At 37.7% G+C, this 18,940-nt stretch overlaps 1 protein-coding gene across 6 annotated transcripts in view; it reads right to left on the bottom strand.

Moving 5' to 3' along the window:
- LOC127970340 (fibroblast growth factor receptor 2) overlaps window positions 1-18,940 on the bottom strand; it is a 48,223-nt gene that overhangs the window by 20,177 nt on the left and 9,106 nt on the right. Inside the window, exons 3-10 of one of the 6 annotated variants that reach the window (XM_052572853.1) lie at window positions 16,948-17,214; window positions 15,897-15,971; window positions 12,412-12,581; window positions 10,978-11,101; window positions 6,294-6,484; window positions 5,899-6,037; window positions 2,495-2,697; window positions 1,176-1,315 (exon numbers count right to left, since the gene is read on the bottom strand). In XM_052572853.1, the coding sequence (XP_052428813.1) occupies window positions 1,176-1,315; window positions 2,495-2,697; window positions 5,899-6,037; window positions 6,294-6,484; window positions 10,978-11,101; window positions 12,412-12,581; window positions 15,897-15,971; window positions 16,948-17,214 (1,309 nt within the window). Of the gene's footprint in view, window positions 1-1,175; window positions 1,316-2,494; window positions 2,698-5,182; window positions 5,328-5,898; window positions 6,038-6,293; window positions 6,485-10,977; window positions 11,102-12,411; window positions 12,582-15,896; window positions 15,972-16,947; window positions 17,215-18,940 lie in introns of all 6 variants that reach the window. The other 5 variants (XM_052572854.1, XM_052572851.1, XM_052572852.1 and 2 more) reach the window with 5 other exon arrangements.

Here is an 18,940-nt window from a genome sequence, read left to right as displayed (position 1 = left end):
TTCATTATTCTGCCATCAGGAACCAGTCGAGTAAGTCTGAGCTGCTCACACGCGTGCTCACACCCGTGCGCGCGCACACACACACACGCACAGACTCATGCTAATCTGTTAGATGTGTCACTTTATGCTTTCCATGGTGACGCGTCATTGCTTGTCACGTGACATACCGCAGCAACAACAGAGCTGAATGAATGATCTGCTTTTGTCATTTTTCCTTTTTTATTCAAAATATTAACAAATTTGTTAGATATGGCATGAAATAGCTGATGTTCCGATTGTCAAATATATGCAAGTGGAAGTGTTTTGTTGTTTAAACACCTTTATAACGATCGCGTTAGTTGAGCTGTATGCGCGATGGGCGCCGCCATCTTAGTTTGTGCCGCAGACGCAGTTCAGAGAATCAGATTTGTTGGATTTACAACACGTGAATTCATCCACTTCTCCCGAAATACATAAAAGTAAGTGGCTGGTGAACTGGGAGAATAATGGAGTAAACTTTAAAGTTACTTACACAATGTGTATCTGATATGAATGAAATGTGTCTAATTATAATGAAAAAGATTATTATTGCCTCTTCCTTTGACATCAGTGTGTATTTTACAAACTCTAAATGTATTGTTTTTTCTAGTTCTTATATGTCTGAAACCTAAAATAAACATTATGTGGTTGAAAACACTGAAAAGTTGTGATGACAGCTCTGAGCGCACTTGTCTCTGGCTGAGCGCCAGCCAACTCGCGAGAGCACATTTGAATTTCACGTCATGCACTGACCGGTGTGGTCGTACACTCCAGGGACTAGCCTAGACTGATCACACCGGTGTGATCGTACGTGCGATGCGAAAGAGTTAAATTACTTGAAACAAAAATATATAAAGCCTATATCGAAATCATCTCGCGACCCCTGCGCTGGGGTCCCGCGACCCACCGTGGGGTCGCGACCCCTACTTTGGGAACCACTGGTATAGACATTAATAAAACACAATCTAATAGGGAAATAATTTTTATTATATATAAATATATAGTTAGCTTCTGGTTTTATCAGTATCGCTTCTAGAAACAAGCCGGTAAAGCTTCACTGCATGTAAAGAACAGGATTAAGCCCTAAACAATCGAATTTTAGCATTGTGTATGTGGGAATCATGCACCAGGTGAATTTGAAGACTGAAATGGCTCACTTGTCTCTGGAGAACTCCCAGCGAGGGTCCTCAGGGAGGTCGTACTCTGGGATGGGGTCGTCGTGGGCGGAGCTACGGCGAGTGGTGATCCTGACCAATGGTGTGCTAGAGCTCATGGAGGAGCTGGAGTCAGACGACACCTGTAAGGAGAAAGATGGATGGCTGATAACCTGAATCCTGAAGACAGCACCAGACATTATTAACACCTGCATGTGTGTTTGTGATTGTGTGCATTTAGCAGCTCAACATTATCAGTAAAGGAAGCTGTGACTTACATGACACAAATAATAGCATAAAACATAGAGTAAGGTATCAGGCTTAATTGAATATACTTACACCTAAAAGCCATGCATTATTATTATTTTTTTTGTTGTTGTTGTTTTTGTTTTATAATGCATCATAAACTTTCTGTTTCAAAGAATGTTTCCAACTTACCACCATATAGCATACCTTCAACTTCTCAACAAAAAAAACTTGACATGTTATTCAGAAATTTATAACACAGGCACTGCTGTACAAAACTAAAATTTACTAACTTTATTAAAATATTTGATCTAGAACAATAGAACAATTGTTTATATACATACATATATGAACAATATAATATCTTAATATTCTATTAACATTCATATACAATTTAGATTATAACAACTGTTCTATTATTCTGTTATACTCATAAAACATTTAGATTATATATGAAAAAAGAATACAAATAATATATATATAAAGTTATAATCAAAAATATAAATTACAAATAATAAAAGTAGTAAAATAGAATTATCTTCTCTATTATCTCAGTCTCAATTATCTTTATATAATACATTATATACATCTTAATATTGTAAATGTCAACATGTTAAACCAATAATTGAGACTATATGTGAAAAAATGTTTACATATAATGTAAGATCATTAGAAAACATTATATATAAAACGTATATAATAAAAGGTATCACTACATATAAAATATAAATATATAAAGTCATATTATGTAATTATATTATCAATTATCACTGGCTCAATTATTTTCATACAATAAATTATGTTAAAATATCATGATTTATTATATATAAAAATACATATATTATACATATATATTTAAAAAGAAAAAAAACTTGATTGGATGATTTTAAGAATCATTTAAGTAATAAATGTCCAAAACAAGTTAAATGACAAAATGTGATTCAAAATAAGACGCTGGTTTGAATTACTAACCATAAATCATAAAATAATTAAAAGATAAATCATTCTTATATTAGTGTGTGTGTGTGTGTGTGTGTAGGTATGTATAAGTTTTCTAGAACTCTTTATCTACTTTCTGTTACCTGGCGGCGCAGAGGGATCTGTTTGGTCAGCTTGTGCACTGCCGGCTGACTCCCGAAATCAGGCTTCTTAGCCGACGTCCTCATTCGACAAACCACCACGATCACCACCATACAGGCGATGAGAAAGACACCTATGCAGTAGATGGCGATCTCCACATAGTCTGGAGGATAGTCCGGCTCAATGGCATCTGGCTCAGCTGTAGAGCAGCGAGAAGGATCAGAAAGAAGTGAGGCGGCAAACTAAGAAAGATTTCAGACACTTCTCAACACATACAGCCGAGGAGTAACGCACCAGAAACCTTAATGTTGGACACAGCACAAGACGGTTATGAAGGACATTAAGGTTTCAAGAACAAGATGTTCTGCCAGTGATAACAAAACAAGAGAGGAAAAGTTAAAGGTGACTAAAGAATTACAAGATGAACCAACACACACACAAACACACACACACACTTGACATATTGATCAATTTTAAACTATTAAATGTCCTACATACAGTAGTAGTTTTCTTGATCAGTCAGATTGAAATATAATTTAGATGTTCCACATGGTTAGCTCAGAAAACTTTTCATTTAAAGTGCCCCTATTATGGATTTTTGGAAAAGACTTTTCAATGCAGTGTGAATGAAGCGAATGAAAACATCCTGCAAATTAGCAAATCTGAAAGTGCACCGTGTATAAAGTTAATGTCTCTTAAAAGAAAGAGTCGACTCTGAATCATTGAAACGAGTCGTTTTTAATGCAAATCCCAATCCGTTTCATGTCGACATCAACATGAAACTAGCATACTGCCCACCCACTTGTTGTTTTTTTCACGTTGGTCTGAATGAAAATGCAAATTAATTCTTTGCCACTAGGTGCCGCTTTTGGAGCAGTAAAATATCGATTTCCCCTGTAACGCAGCGTAAAGCAGCACTGCGCTCACAAACACTGCTTTATCAGGCATTACAGCCAAGATGAAATGAAAATGAGACCAATCGGACCAATCACGGTAGATTAACGTCACGCAGAGGAGGGGTTTCAAAAATGAATCGTTAAACGAATCGTTTGGGAGTCATTGACAAAATAAGGTAAAAATAAATGCATATTATAAGACATTTTAAGTGTTTTTTGACCTTGCATGCATGTCAACCTGTTGTTGGGGACTCTCAAAATCAAAATATGACCCTTTTATTACCCATAATAGTGGTACTTTAAATATCAACTTAAGTAAGAGTTATACATTTAATTTAAAGAGCAGTTCATATTAACACACGTGAGATTTCTGGTTTCTTCGAAGAAAAATCTGAGACCTAAGCATCAATTTGATCTCAGTTTAATATTTGAGATATTAAAGAGATCTCCTTGGTGATCTTTCTTTCAATCACAGTATATTTCCTGACATTCAGTGGGCCCTGCAAACATACTCACGCTCACAAAATGGTTTACATATGACCACAGTATCGAAGCACTTCCTGACACTTAAGGTCCTTCAGAAATGCACACTTCATGGCTACGATCACACACAAACACACACCGCACACACACACAGTGACTTCTATCTGTCTGACCGCAGACCAGTAAGTGGTGCCACTTGCGGTCAAAGACTGGGTCTGTTTCCTGGTCAGGAAATGGACTCTTATTAAGATGCAGTTAGGTGCACGGTGTTGCATTATGCATGTTAGCATTCGCACAGGATGCTGTCTTGTGCATGACGACAGATAGCCTTGTTTTAGAAAAACTATGTTGAATTCACTAATATTCAGTTTAACCTGTCCAAAACTTACTAAACCTTTCTGTTCTAAATCACACTCAAAAACACACACAGGCACAGACAGAGGTTGTGAAGTGGCTCAAATAACTAAGAAAGTCCAGCATGTGAGAAGGTAAGCAAACCTTGAGACTTTCTTTAGAAAACAAAGCAGTTATTAGAGCTGAAATGGAAAAAGACTTTGAAACACATAGGACATATTTTATCATTATTAACACCCTCATGTCATTTTAAACACATCTGATGTTCGTTCATCAACAAAACATTGCTCGTTTCTGTACAATACGGTGACCATACAGTTCTTAACTCATGCAATATAGTCATATGTATTTTTTATAGTCATATGTATATGTACAAATTCCCTAGGTCTCCCATTCGAAATCTAACAAATTCTTTGTTACATCTGGACATTTTTTCATTTGGTGTTATACGGAAAGTCGGTCAAACTTTAAAACAACATGAAGGTGAGAATTGTTACCTTTCCATCAAAACACATCTTTCCAAACATGCAACCATTAAAATGTTAGTTGAAGAAGAAAAATATTAGGGATTCGGAGACACTTGGGTGCAGGTTTTTTTTTTTTTTTTTTGTGAAATTAAAATTTGTAATTTTATTATATTTATATAAAGAAAATGACAAAACACACTCAAATTAATAAAATTAAACAGAAAACTGAAATATAAAAATAGCATGTAATTAAAAAAAAAATCTATTATTAATACATTTATAAATATTTTTTTTAGATCTGTAATTTTAATGTGCAGACATTTTTTTCTTTGTTTTCCAACTATAATATCACATCTAGTACAATGCTACTAAAACAAGCACTGTTGAGCACCGTCCCAAGTGCCTCTTGTTCCCTCTCAAAGACCAATGGTGCGATATCAACCAATGTGGCTTTGACATAAAGCAGTAGAGGACGAGTGTATACCTGGAAGCACCGTCAACCAAGCAGTGTGATAGGAGATCCCAATAGAGTTACCCGCCAAGCACGTATACTCGCCCGCATCCTCGAAAGTTACATTAGGCAGGTGGAGCACCTCGATCTCTTTATCCGTAGTGTTCACACCTGCCGTCTGAGAGAAACAAAGCAGGAAACGCAGGAGAAGAGGAAGATGGGAGGTAGAGAAGAAAAGAAAAGAAACAAATCAGACCCATAATACCAAGAAGAGAAAAGGAGACTTTCAATGTTGTACTTCCCATCTACGCATTACACAGATGGTAGATGTTCCACTTCAGGAGAGAAAAGGATCGTCAAATAGGAAGGACAGGATAAAATCGTAAAATAAATGTAGATCTAAATGAAGACTCTGTACCCAACACAGGTGAAGCCACCAGGTGAACACAAGTGAAGAAACATGGAAAACAAGCCGCTGCCTTTTCGCCAAGAAAATACTGAAGAAAAGCGATAAATCAAAGTAGGAAGGAAACTTGACACAGAGCAGAACAGGAAGGCAGCGGCAATGACAGACCAAAGGCTTGTTTCCATGGCTGATTGGGCACCAGAAAAGATCCACCCAAAAAATAAGAAAAACACCAAACCACACCACAACGGCTCAGCGAAAATCCCAGGATCCCCACAACCCTAAACACCAGAGAGTGGAAGGGGACGCCGGGGGGGGATCGGCGTCTCTGTCTCGTTTTTACCTGGTAGGACAGTGAGCCAACCGGACTGGCTGACCTGACCGATATAATTGGACACTTGGCACGTATATTCACCAGAGTCCTCTTCCGTGACGTTGGTGAGCACAAGCACTTCCACGTCCGAGCTGTTTATGCCCGAACGCTAGGGGGCGCCGCAACGAGGGACAAAAACACACATATGGGAACCTGTTATAATCTCACTTACTCTTTAGAAGAAAAGAAGGGAGCACCACCCGTTACATGGAATAAGATCTATGAGAATATCTCCTGAAAGAATGAAGTGTTTTTGCATCTTCTCATTCCTTCGAAATCAGCTGCATCAAAACATTAAAGTTCCACCAAAATAGGATAAGGATAAATACATGGGGAAAAAATAGGAAAATGTAAACCTAGCCTACCTTCAACACCCGGACGTAGGGGAGGCCATCAGGACCGTAACGGCTGCCGTTCTTCATAATGTGCTGCAGCCACTGGATGTGAGGTTGAGCGTCACTGTAAACTTTGCAGATGAACTTAGCGTCCTCTCCGACTTGCACAGTGACATTGGCTGGAAGGCCTGCCTGAAGAATGGGCCGGTGAGGAGAGCGTTCTGACAGACAGGAAGAAGAATGAGCATCATTATATTAGTATTTACCAAGGACACAACTGTTTCACTCTGTAAGGTCTTTCTGAGTGAAGTTTTATCTTCACCAAGGCTGTATTTATATGCGCAAAATTATTGCTATTTAAAATAACTGTTTATATTTTAAAATGCAATTTATTTCAGTGATGCAAAGCTGAATTTTCAGCATCATTACTCCAGTACATTGATACATGATCCTTCAGAAATCATTCTAATATGTTGATTCGCTGCTCATTTCTTCTTACTATCAATGTTGAATGCTTAAAAAAAATATTTGTGGAACCTAGCCCAATCTGCATGGTAAGATAGTGAAACTTTATGCGTACATACAGTGTTCAGATCACTTCATCTACCGTCCTATTAGGCTGCTGTTAAGACTTCACTAAACAGAGACTGTTGTGCTATCTCTGCTGATAAGGACTGAACAAACAGATGAAGAAAGGCAAAATAAGACAGATGTACAGTGTCCACCGTATCTCAGCGGCAGTTCCTGCAGCGTTGGCGTATCAGAAACCTTCATTTCATTTCAAGTTTGTGAGCAGCTAAGTTTCCTATTATTTGAAAAAACGGACTTTTTATAAGGACATACAATTTTTAGTGTTAGTTTAGTATAATTATTCTTAATAGTTAATTTTTTTTATTTCTTTTGCCACTATGTGCCGCTTTTCGAGCAGTAAAATAATGGTTTCCCCGGTAGTGCTGCTTTATCAGGCATTACAGACATGATGAAATGAAAATGAGACCGATCGGACCAATCACTATAGATTATCGACACACAAAGGAGGGGTTTGAAAAAAATGAATCGTTAAACGAATCCTTTGTGAGTCGTTGAGCAAGTAAGGTAAAAATAAGTGGTCAAAGTTAACTTTAATAACCCTGCTTTGGCAGTTAGAACTACTGCATCACGTTTTCCAAAGAAAAAGGGAAAAAAAATAACACAAACTAAACAGACGAAACCACATTACAAACACACACCTCATTGTCTTCACAACACAACATTACCTTTGCCCTGTAATTATGACACGTCTCCTGGTTACCCCGAAATACACAGACACACAGATGTGGAGAGGTCAACCCTTCACAGACATGCAGGGAAGGTTTGTGCGAGAAGTAAGTGGATTTAGGATTGAGGGGCACAAGAGGGGACACAAGAAAAGCTCAAAACAATTGTGCAAAGCAGAAACGGAGAGCAAAAGAAAGAGGGGTTGGGGTCAAGGGATGCAGAGTATAAAGGATGCCCAACAGATGGGCAGTGAAAAGAAAAGACAGACAGATGAAGAAGAACAGATGAGAAACAAAAAAGTGGAGAGACCAACTTTGCTGACACAAAGATCTAAACCTTACAAATATATCCAAGCCTGGCAGGAAGTTTTCTTTTGGAGATGCTAGCAAAGTATTTTAAACTGATTGTGTTTAGGGTTGGCTATCAAGAACTGGTTCCAAATTTCTAAGACTCTGGAGTTTGGGATTTGATAAGACAAGCAATTACAACTCAGCTTTTCGATTCATGTGTGTAGCATTTTATTGTGAATTTTAGCTATTTAAGCATAAGAATATGGAAAAGGAAACTAAATCTGGCACTTGCACACATTTTCTCCAAAGCATGCACATAAAAATGTGAATTCGGAACTTTCTTTCGCATCATAGGGCTGTGCAATTAATCGAAAAACTGTTTCAATTTCAATTTTGGCCTCCAAGGATTATGAAAATACAATAATCGCGATAAAATGATTATTGCACCCCATTCTAGGTTAATTCCTTAAGTGAAGATTTTTCTGTTGTTTATTCATTTCTGTAGTAGGCTGTTAGCTGCTTGACACTTGCGTAAAAAAAACATTAAAGCACAGTCTGTTTAATTAAATTTTTTTTATTCTACTGAATTTGTCTTTCTTATTACAGACAGTTTAATTGTTTTCAATAATTTTGAGGACATTTTTTTTTTTTTTTTTTGCTTTCTTTATTTGTTACTAATAAGCTAATTACTTAGTATAAGCTATTATACTGATTACAATATTGACCAAAATAATTGTGATTATGATTTCTGGCATAATCAAGACAGAATTACGTTAAAATGTCCTTGTAAACTGAGTAGGTTTTGTTTTAAGTGAATGCAAACAGCATTTAAACAGAAAATTCATGTTTAGAATTACATTGGATTTGTGCATTAGGTCTTAAAGTGACAGCAGCGTAATATTCCTGCAGTTGTTTGTGCCATTATTGTTTACCAAAAACTCACTGATCTCGACTTAATAACTTCTAAAGCTTCAATAGGGCTAAATCTGTATTTCTTTCTAAATAAACTATGCAGTGTTATTTTAAATTTGATTTCTACTTCTGTACCTCTTCAGTTGTATTTATTTGTGCATTTATTTGTGTGTAATTAGTTTATTTGCTCTTATGTTGTTACTGAGTGTTTAATTGTTTTAAATAATGTTTGAAATCTATATTAGTAAGTCTAGTTGTTTTTGCTTTATTATCTATACCTTATTGGAATCTAAAACTTTCGAACAGAATCAGAATCACTAAAAAACAAACCCAACTAAATTGTGTCAGTCAATATTGTCACAATATTGCTTCCTCAAGTTTGTTAGCCACTACCCTTACCAAAAAACCTTTCCAAAAACCAAACTGAAACTAGGTTGAAGGTCAGATTCTCATCTAAAAACCTGTTGAGTCAACCTCAAGTTAAGCCAAGTGCCAGTCGCTCTCCCGCATTCTCCACCAAATCACAATCAATCAATTACATCATTAGCCAGACATTTCCAAGCTGATCTGGCATCCTGAAGCAGGATTGTTGAACTCTAGATAACCTGCTGACTTAGCATACGTGGACCAAAAACAGTCAGGGAGGGGTTGCTTGGGCTGTGGCACAGGATTGGTTGAGAGAGAAATCAGGGTGGAGATGCCAACTAGGTCTGGGTGGTTTGAAAAGTCGATCACTAGAGATATTGCTATATGCATGGTTTATTATGCAGAAGATTTGTTTATATGGCATTCAGTGCAGAGAACTACTTCATATTATTTACACATGAACAAGATTAAGGTAAAATGAGGTAAATGCATGAAGTAATAAAAATCAAGATGAGTAAAAACTTAAATTGAATTATTGTGATTTATCTCCAAACTCTAGTGCCAGTGGTAGTGGATGGTGACCATGCGTCCTGAGCTTAAATATGTATATAACGTGTGCACAAATTGGTAGAAGAGGCTATTGTTGGAAGAGAGCTACAGCAGAAGTTTCTGGAATCTGGCCGACATCCACAATAAACAGCGATAATTAGAGTCTTTCTGGCTCTTTTAAGTGTCAGCGCTTTGTACTTTGTCCAGCTCAGAAATGCAGGCCAGTTAAGTCTGGCGCAACTTTCATTGACCTGTTTGAAGGGTCAGCGAGACTCCTATTCTCTCCCCTGACCTTCTTTTTGTCATCTTGTCATTTTCACAGACTTCCCAGGTAGGTTCGTCTGACATTAAAGTGAAAAACAGCAGCATTATGCCTTCCTCTGCCTCTTTTCTCTCCTGCTTTCTCTGTGATGAGAGTATTAGACTGAGCCAGACACAAAAGGGCTTTAAGGCCATGCAATAAAACAGAAAAGAAAAACAGAGACCCTCTGAAAGACTGCTTTTACTTAACCCAGAACAGGGGCCCTAAATAGGGAGCGTGTAACATATATGTGTGTAAGCCTGGTGTGTCTGCATTTTCTACGTGTGTGCATGTTCTTGTGCAGTTGAAAATGAATCTTTCCAAGTATTTTAAAGCTGCATTATGGCATAGACACATGCACAATACATACAATAACACCATGTATGGCTTTAGAAGACTTGAAATATAGCTCACACTTCTTATGGAAGAAAAAATAAGAGGTCAATCAATATTTTTTTTAATGACTGGCAATGATTTGTTTATATTTTAGTATAGTAAGGATGCATTCAATTGTTTAAAAGTGAGAGTAAAGTCATTTTAAAGTTTCCTCTTTCAGATAAATGCTTTTTAAAACTTTCTATTTGTCTAAGAAAACAAATATTCCACAAAAATATGAAAGGACATATAAGCACAACTGCTTTCAAAAATCTTTCTTAAGTAGAAAAACAGCATATTATACTGATTTCTGAAGATCATGTGACACTAAAGACTGTAATGATGCTGAAAATTCACCTGCGCATCACAGAAATAAATTATATTTGAAAATATATTCAAACAGAACAGCTATTTTAAATATATACACACACAAACACACACATATTCTCACAACGACAAAATGTCATCTGTTTTATCAGCCATGCCAACATATAGATCTATTAATATGTAAATAATGACATCATTTTCTTTCTTCTTTTTTTTAATACACACTCACACTTTATTTGCTCTGCTGTCGCTCAAAGCTACCCACAGCGGTCTACTGTGCGCTGTTCACCAGTGTCCAAAGCAGACAAGTATCTAAACACATGTAAACAGGACTCACCTACTACATCCAGCGTGTAGGTGTGATTGATGGATCCGTAAGCGTTCTCCACCACGCAGGTGTAGTTTCCTTTATCAGAGGGGACCACGCTCTCCATGATTAGAGTCCAGTGCTGGAGTCGGAGCTGAGCGGGACAAATAAGTACAACAGAACACATTCAGATAAGTTTAGTCACTTGTTTACGCAATGTGCCCAGTTAACATAGCCAAATACAGGTGGTTGGTTTTGTTACTCATCTCAAATGAAACTCCAGGTTTAGTCAAGCGTCTATTATCCTCAATTTCACACCTGTGTGTGACGTCTTACAAAATGAAGGGCGAATCTGACAGCAGCACTGACCGAACAAACAAGAGAGAGAGAAATTGGCCTAGAATTCGAGGGTTTTTCGAGCAAGCGCACCATGGGAAAAGTAATATTGCTGTGCCGACAGACGAGCGAGCTCCCACCCCCACCCCAGGAATGCAGCTCTCGTGACTGCAGGCCACGAAATCCAGTGTCTCTTCCATGGAGACTTTCAGTCCACAACCCTCGGCTTTCTGAGACCCTTTAAATGACAGCAAAATAAGGGTTCATCCACCTGAGGAATGCTATCAATAAACCATAATCTCGCTTATTTTATTAAGCATTTTGGGCTTATTCTGACTAAATTAGATTTTTTTCATGAAGATTTGTATAGTATATTCTAAAATGCAATACTATAGTTAGGCTGAACTAAAACTCAAATCGGAAAAATACGCTTTCATTAAAATATAAAACATAGATATAAAACTATATAGATACATTTAAAAGCTAAAACTAATAAAATGATAAAAATGCAACAATTACTAAAACTTTAACTAAAGTTTACATGAAAGCAGAAAAAAATTATCCAATTAAAAAACATATCTATAAAAGTACCTCAATGAAGCTAAAATAACATCTTTATCTTTTTTATGTTTAAAAAGCATATATTTTAACATTTATTATTGTTATTATTACAATCAGAATTCAAATTAAATGACATTTTATCATTAATAAACCAGTTGTTAGTTGTCATGAGTTTCATCTGATCAATTAAGGTTCTTCATAATAAATGGTGATTTGAGTCTGGATTATCAAGTGAAGCAGTTCTTGGTCCTGTAGTCAGACACTGACTCAATCGAGCGTGAGCAGCTCAGTCATTAGTGACCTTCTGTGTGCATCAGCTGGGTTTTCAGAGAGGGAAGTGCAAACAGACACTGATCGGGGTGCATCGGCCAATCGCCTCGCACGTCTATTACACTTTAACCAAGAGTCAGTGCTTTGTCAGCTGTTTCATGCCTACAATTCAGACTCATGTGAATCTGCATGTATAAAGAAAATACTTAAATCTAACCATTTTGCTTAGTTTTGAGCATTAATAAATTTACCATGATGAGTTGCATATCTCATTCAGCACTAGTGAAAATCTCTTACCTTGTAACCGCCCATGCGATCATCCTGTTTGAAGGGTTTTCCGTTTTTTAGCCAGCGCATTTCAGGCTTAGGATTTCCTGCCGCCGCGCACCGAAACTTCACAGTGTTGGCCGCGGGGACGGCGTGCAGCTTCTTCTCCATCTTATCCGGCGAGGTCCAATATGGCACCACTGCAGGAAAGAAGAAGAAATGACAAACATTTGCATCATCCAAATATCAATATGTTGCAGTGCACTATATATGTATTTCTTTGATGTGTCGAAGCCTTTAAGATTACATGCAGCTTTGATATGAATCACATAAAACCTCCATGCAAACTGGAGATTTATTTTTTATCTACGCCTCCTCTCTTATCTGCTTTCAGCCTTTCATAGATCAGCCACTGACATTTATAGTGTGTTTTCTATATCTATGTTTATGGAAAAACTTAGCATCAAAGCCAGAAACAGTAGCTTTTGGATTGTACAGTAGATGAATCATTTTGGATTGTACAAAACACCGATGATGAATCACTCAACATGATTTTTAGTTCAAAAGATCAGTATTAGTCATATAAAAAATCATTTCATAATCAAAATTGCAATATGACCTTGAGCGACTGCTAAATCAATCAGCAGTTTTTGAAAGAAATGTATTTATTTATTGTGCAGTGAAGGCGGTCTTGTTGTTGTAAACTATTTGAAATTGAAATAGCATTCAATTAAAAAATGCATTTAATAAGTGGACAAAAAAAACTCAAAATTACAAAAAGGCTTGAAAAAAAAAACATGGCAAGTAAGTGAAATAAAATAAGTTGAAGTACTAAAATTACAAAAATTGAAAAAAGAAATGAGCCCTTCACATGACATGCAAGAAAAAATAAATAAATTGTGCACACAATTTACTAATTAATTCCCTCTATGTACTAAAATTTGCACACTTACTTTTTTGTTCCCTTAATTTGCTAAATTGTGTGCACAATTTACAAATTTGTTCTCTTGATTTACAAATCATTTGCATGACTTAGCAAATCAAGGAAATTAATTAGTAAATCATGTGCACAATTTATAAATCGTACATGATTTAGCCTACTATTTTTGTCCTGCATACCATGTGCGGGACTCCGTACATTAAAATTAAAAAACATTCAAACTAAAATGAACACCGAATACAGCACATAAAAAATGAAAAAGGACACTTATTCACTGACAGATATAGCAAATCAATCCGAAGTCCATTTTAATTCAACCCCAATATCCCAAAAGAAATGCATCATTGCCAAGAGAGAGAAAGCAGGAGCCCGTCTGAATCTCAGCAAGGGGAAACAGGAAGGCATGACCACAGATGCAAATCGAAGCAGTTATTCACACTCGCAGCACTGCATGACTGCACCGCCCATCTGCTTAATGGAACCCTGAAACTCACAGTGAGTGGCTTAAATAAAAACATATTCCCATTTGCTCGGAAAACACACAAGAGAAAAGAAGAATAAAACAAGTCGGTCCAAAAGCACAGCGGCTTGCCAACAAGGAACTGGACCATCACATCCAATCTCTTTTGTGCGACAGACATGCTAACCGGAAGGTTGCAAACAACTTGATATCAGACGTGTAAACAGACATCTTCCCCTCAGCGTGAAGGCATGATAATTGGTTTTCAACTCAACCCTTTTCTTCAACATCTATCTGTCCGTCTGTTTTCTTTCCCCACCACCCAACTTTTTCATCTCACCTCGTGGGAATTCTTTCGTAACGGTCGTTCTCTTTGACCTCAGTGCCCTGGCGGACAGCAGACTACATGTCTGTAAGCCCGACTCCTTTTAACTTTGTAAACGGTCCAGGTTTTCATTGAGAAAACAAAGATGGGAATGACCCTCAGACATTGGGGCAGTAGGGTCGGATGTCCTGGGAAACCCTAAAACAGGTGACCTCCAGATGGACTGACCATTGAACCTTTATTGACGTTTTTATTCAAAAACTCCGGGACGATCAACAAATACCACCGGTATCTGCACAAATCTATCAGTAAACAGAAACACTGAGACACCCCAGCAGCCAATTCCATCAAATTACACAGAGAAAGAAAAAACATGCAAACCAGACCTTTAGACTTTAAACAATCCCAGTGTTGTCTTCTCCAGCACATCTCATTCAAAGGGAAAACATCTCACAAATAAAGGAAACTTTCTCGTGAGAGAGGGAAAAATTGGTGTTTTTGAGGCTGCTGTTGTTGAGGCCCCTTTACACAGAAATATCAAAGAGTTCTGAGTGGTTCAGCTGGGCACAAATCCAACCCACCGAGCCCGAAACCACCCCAGGCACAATGCTAAACGCCCCTCCATCCCAACCCCAATCCCCCCACACCCGCCTCAGCTCCACTCGTACGCGGCCAAAGGCTAGACCTCCAAAGCATACACAGAAAAGTGTTGGTGCCGATCCAAACCAGAGCCCATTATCTGGAAGACCTCGCTCCACCCCTCTTTCCAGCAACTCTCTTTAATATTTAGTTTTGCACAACTGAAAACAGATTCTGGTGGGTATGGGGCTCGTTTCAACAGAGGAAATGCAGTCAATATCCTTTCCTCACCTGTCACGGCTTCATTTTCACACAAAGTTCTCGAAAATGCAAAGCGATTTGGGTTAACCAAATAAATAAATACATATATTACTGAAAGAGTGAATCCTGAAGCTTGGCATTTTTGATCTTCCCAAAGTCAGTGGGTTTTTGGCCTGAAATAAGGTCTGTGGTTAATACAAGCTCAAGATATTGTCCTGTTTTGTTTTACAACATAAAATACATTGGTAATACCCCATTTGTGATTTTTTAAAGCTTTTATACATCTTGAAAAAGATGAATAGGTGACTTCAGAATGTGACTATGGAAGTTGTTGGATACATTAAAAATCATTATGTTGAACTTGTGAACTCACTAGTCGCTTTTACAGCTTTGTTGTGTTTATAATCAGGCTCCTTCAAACTATTCTAACTTTCCAACCAGTAGATTTTTAAGGACTTAAAGAGTTGTTGGAAGTGTAGTGATGGGGACGATAAAGATGTGCGTCTGTTGTAGTTTGTTTATAGAGTAGCTTTAGCTTTTTACCTCTGGCCATTGTATTTAGGCTTTAAAATTCATACAAGTTGTGCACCTCAGGTCTTTCCCGTTTACCATTCTCATAGAAAAGCCCAATTCAAAACACATCTCTTAGAAGGTAATTTACAGACAGGCCTCTTATGGACTGGAGAAGTGGAGAGCACAAAGAAGAAGGAAAGAGAACGCCTGGAATTCTGGGAATGTGTCTGTGCTGGAATTGCTTGGTGATATAGTTAACATCAGACTCCACTGCAGGATTGTCCTGTCAGCAACAAACATAGCAAAAAACAATACCTGTGCTAATATAAAAACAGTATGCCAACCGTGTTGCATCTAAATTCAACATCGGAAAGACAAGTGCATTTCACATGGTTCTCTGTGACAACTGGTGTTCGGTCCCCGGTCCCGATACTCACGCATTTGCTCGCCGTCCACCCCGACATCTTCCGATCGCTCCGTGTCGTCCTCATCATCACCGGATGAAATGGCATCTGCAGAGAGTACCGGGAATACTGTAACCAAGCTTTGTTTCTTCTGCCTGTCACCCACGTCCATCACTAATCAACTATTTGCTCTTTTTGACATATTAACATTGCTGAACACTGCTCATCCAGTCAGAAGTTTAAGTAAAGTTTTAGAGTACAAATTTTTTTATTACTTCTACTATTTGGAGTCTTTATTTTGGTAACTCAAGTCTTAAAAATGTGAACCTGTTTTATCCATAATTTTTCATTCATTTGTTATGAATAATCATTGTGTCCATGCAAATTCAAAGAAAAATAAAGTAGACAAAGTATATAATAATTACTGTATTAATTTAACTGACTGAATGGATAAAATATTTATTGATAAATATATTTATATGATTAATTTAGAAATTAATAAACTAATTCAATATATATTTTTGTGTGTGTGCTGTGCATATATACACAAGTATTTTTCGAAATATAAATTAATTTATTAAAAAAATATACACATATATGTATATAATGTATATATAGAAATTTGAATATTTTTTAATAAATAAATGTATCTTTCAAAATAAAATATGTAGCAAAAATAATTGTAATGTGTCATTTAATGTTACTGTGGGATAAGATTGTTTTATAATAAGCCAGAGCAACTATGAATGCTAGATGAAAAATCACAATGAAAAAAGTGTAAGACATAAGCTACAATGAGAAATATCAACTAAACTAATCTTAATACTCAATTTACAGAGCCAACAAATGCTATAAAAACAATACAAACAAGTGTCAAACTCAGGACGTAAATCCGAATGCTGCATGCAAAGTAATTTTAAAGACTACATCTTCCACTGCATTGCAAACTGTAAAAATGCAATGAAAACAGACAAACAGAACCATTCAGCTCAGGTAGATGCGGCGTGCGAAGACTCATCTACGAATATCAAATTCGTAGTCTCATTCAGTAGATGGCGCCACCTGTGGTAGACAAGCGTCTCACCTGTAACGTTTACGATGAAGCAAAGTGTGTCGCTGGCCCGGGAGCCCGCGGCACTGCACGCATACAGGCCCGAGTCCTTAGGGGTGGCGTCGCGGATCTGTAACCACTCTTGATCTATGAGCGTGCGGTTGTCAGGGCCCAGTGAGGAGCCGTCTTTGGTCCAGACGATGGCGGCCGCCTCGGGCAGTGGGCAGTTGAGCTTGAGCAGTTCACCCGGGTGCACCGAGCACAGGGTGGGCTTAGAGTTTTGGTTTTTGGTTGGAGGCTCTGCAGAGCAAAGGGGGAAAGAGAGGAGGGCAGGAGGAAAGGGATGACAGGGTGCACAGAGAAAGAGAAAGAGTGTAAGATGAAGAACACTGCACCAAAATGACATCCCTAAAGTGACTAGAGTGAAGAAGAGGCTTCAATTAAATGAACAGTTCACCCAAAAGTCAAAAAATCCCAAATACAGACACCTCAGAGCTTCCCATTAGCTGTGAATTGTGTATACAGAGCATTTCTGGAAGCATGCAGCTGTACCAGTGGAAAAAAAAGTGTGGCGTTAGCAGTGCACGGACATGAAAGAGGTGCCAGACGAGAAATAGAGCTTAATATTTGTTCATTTCATAAACAGAGCCTTCGGTTTTCCTTTCCCTGTCATTTCAACCTCGACCTCACGCATTAGAATTAAGCCTGTTATTGCCGGTTTATTCCATTAACTTTAATCATGCTCTACATGACTATATTGGCTAGCCAAACACTCATAAGGAATGCCAACTGTCAGGTGAAAGAATGCTAAGAAGGTGCCAAAGTGAGGCACACTAAAACAAAAAAATCAAAGGCTTGATTACAGATTGAAATACGGTGGCATGAGCATAAAGGGCGGGAAAAAACAGTGTCAAATGCAGGAGTGCACATCACTAATGCTTTCCCTGTAGTGTCAGTACAAATATCTACAAATATTTAGTTAATTTTACATAATATTCTATAAAATCATGTTGAAAACATTGTTTAGATATGGATATACTTATACTTTTTTTGGTATATTATAAACCCATATCAGCTGACTTCTAGTTATGTGAAGCAAAACATACCAACTATATCCATTTCAATTCACCTGAGATTGCACTGAGAGCAAAGCCAAGATGAACAGAAATCAAACGCCCCAATCAGGTCAGAATGAGAAGGAAAGAGAGAGGAATTCAAGTTATTCTATCCATTTAATTCACTTAATCTCACGGGTAGAGTGATAAACAATGAATAACACAGCACTGCATAGAAACCACATGGGTGCCTTGATGCTGATACACAATGACTCAAATGAGGTCGAAATTGCCTTCAGAAAACAGCCATCAACACTTGCTAATACAGATGGTAACTGTACAATCTGTATGATACAGTCTGAGCAACACCAGCACAGATATTAGATTTCTGGGCAATTAACATAGCTGGATGATTAAACCCAGACCACAGAAATGCAGCCAAAACCACAAACACGTTCAGCAAAACCCCAGACTAATTGTTCAGTAATTTGGCCAGTATCCCCTTCTGTGACAACAAAAAGTGAACGCAAAATGCAAATGCATGAAGTTTAAGGACACTGTAGAAGATCCCATGGTTCTACAGTACTAACAATAACCTACTGCATCTAAGTGGAAACTATGAATTAAGACAGACTAAACAGCTTTCTAAGCATACAAAATGAAATAAACTTTGAAAGCGAGAGGTATGGAAAAACATGATCAGACTTGTCAGAAATAATCAGCAGCGCAGAGACACTCCCAACCGTTCTCGTAGTAACACACCTATCTTTCTGCACATTCTTGTTCTTTTGTGAATGTGTTTGGCAGATTGAACTACACACCACAGGAAGGGAAAGTCATATGACTTGCGTTCAGTCCTCGAGGGGTTTGGAGTGTGCTTGAAGGTCTAGCTCTCTCCCCAGGCACGTTGCCCTACACACGTTTCGTTCCCGTATTGTTCCTTTTTTGCTACTCCGGAAGCAATTACCTTT

The sequence above is a fragment of the Carassius gibelio genome, chromosome B13, assembly GCF_023724105.1.
Source record: "Carassius gibelio isolate Cgi1373 ecotype wild population from Czech Republic chromosome B13, carGib1.2-hapl.c, whole genome shotgun sequence".
In the NCBI taxonomy this organism is placed as follows: Eukaryota; Metazoa; Chordata; class Actinopteri; order Cypriniformes; family Cyprinidae; genus Carassius; species Carassius gibelio.
This window is presented reverse-complemented; position numbering and strand designations above follow the sequence as displayed.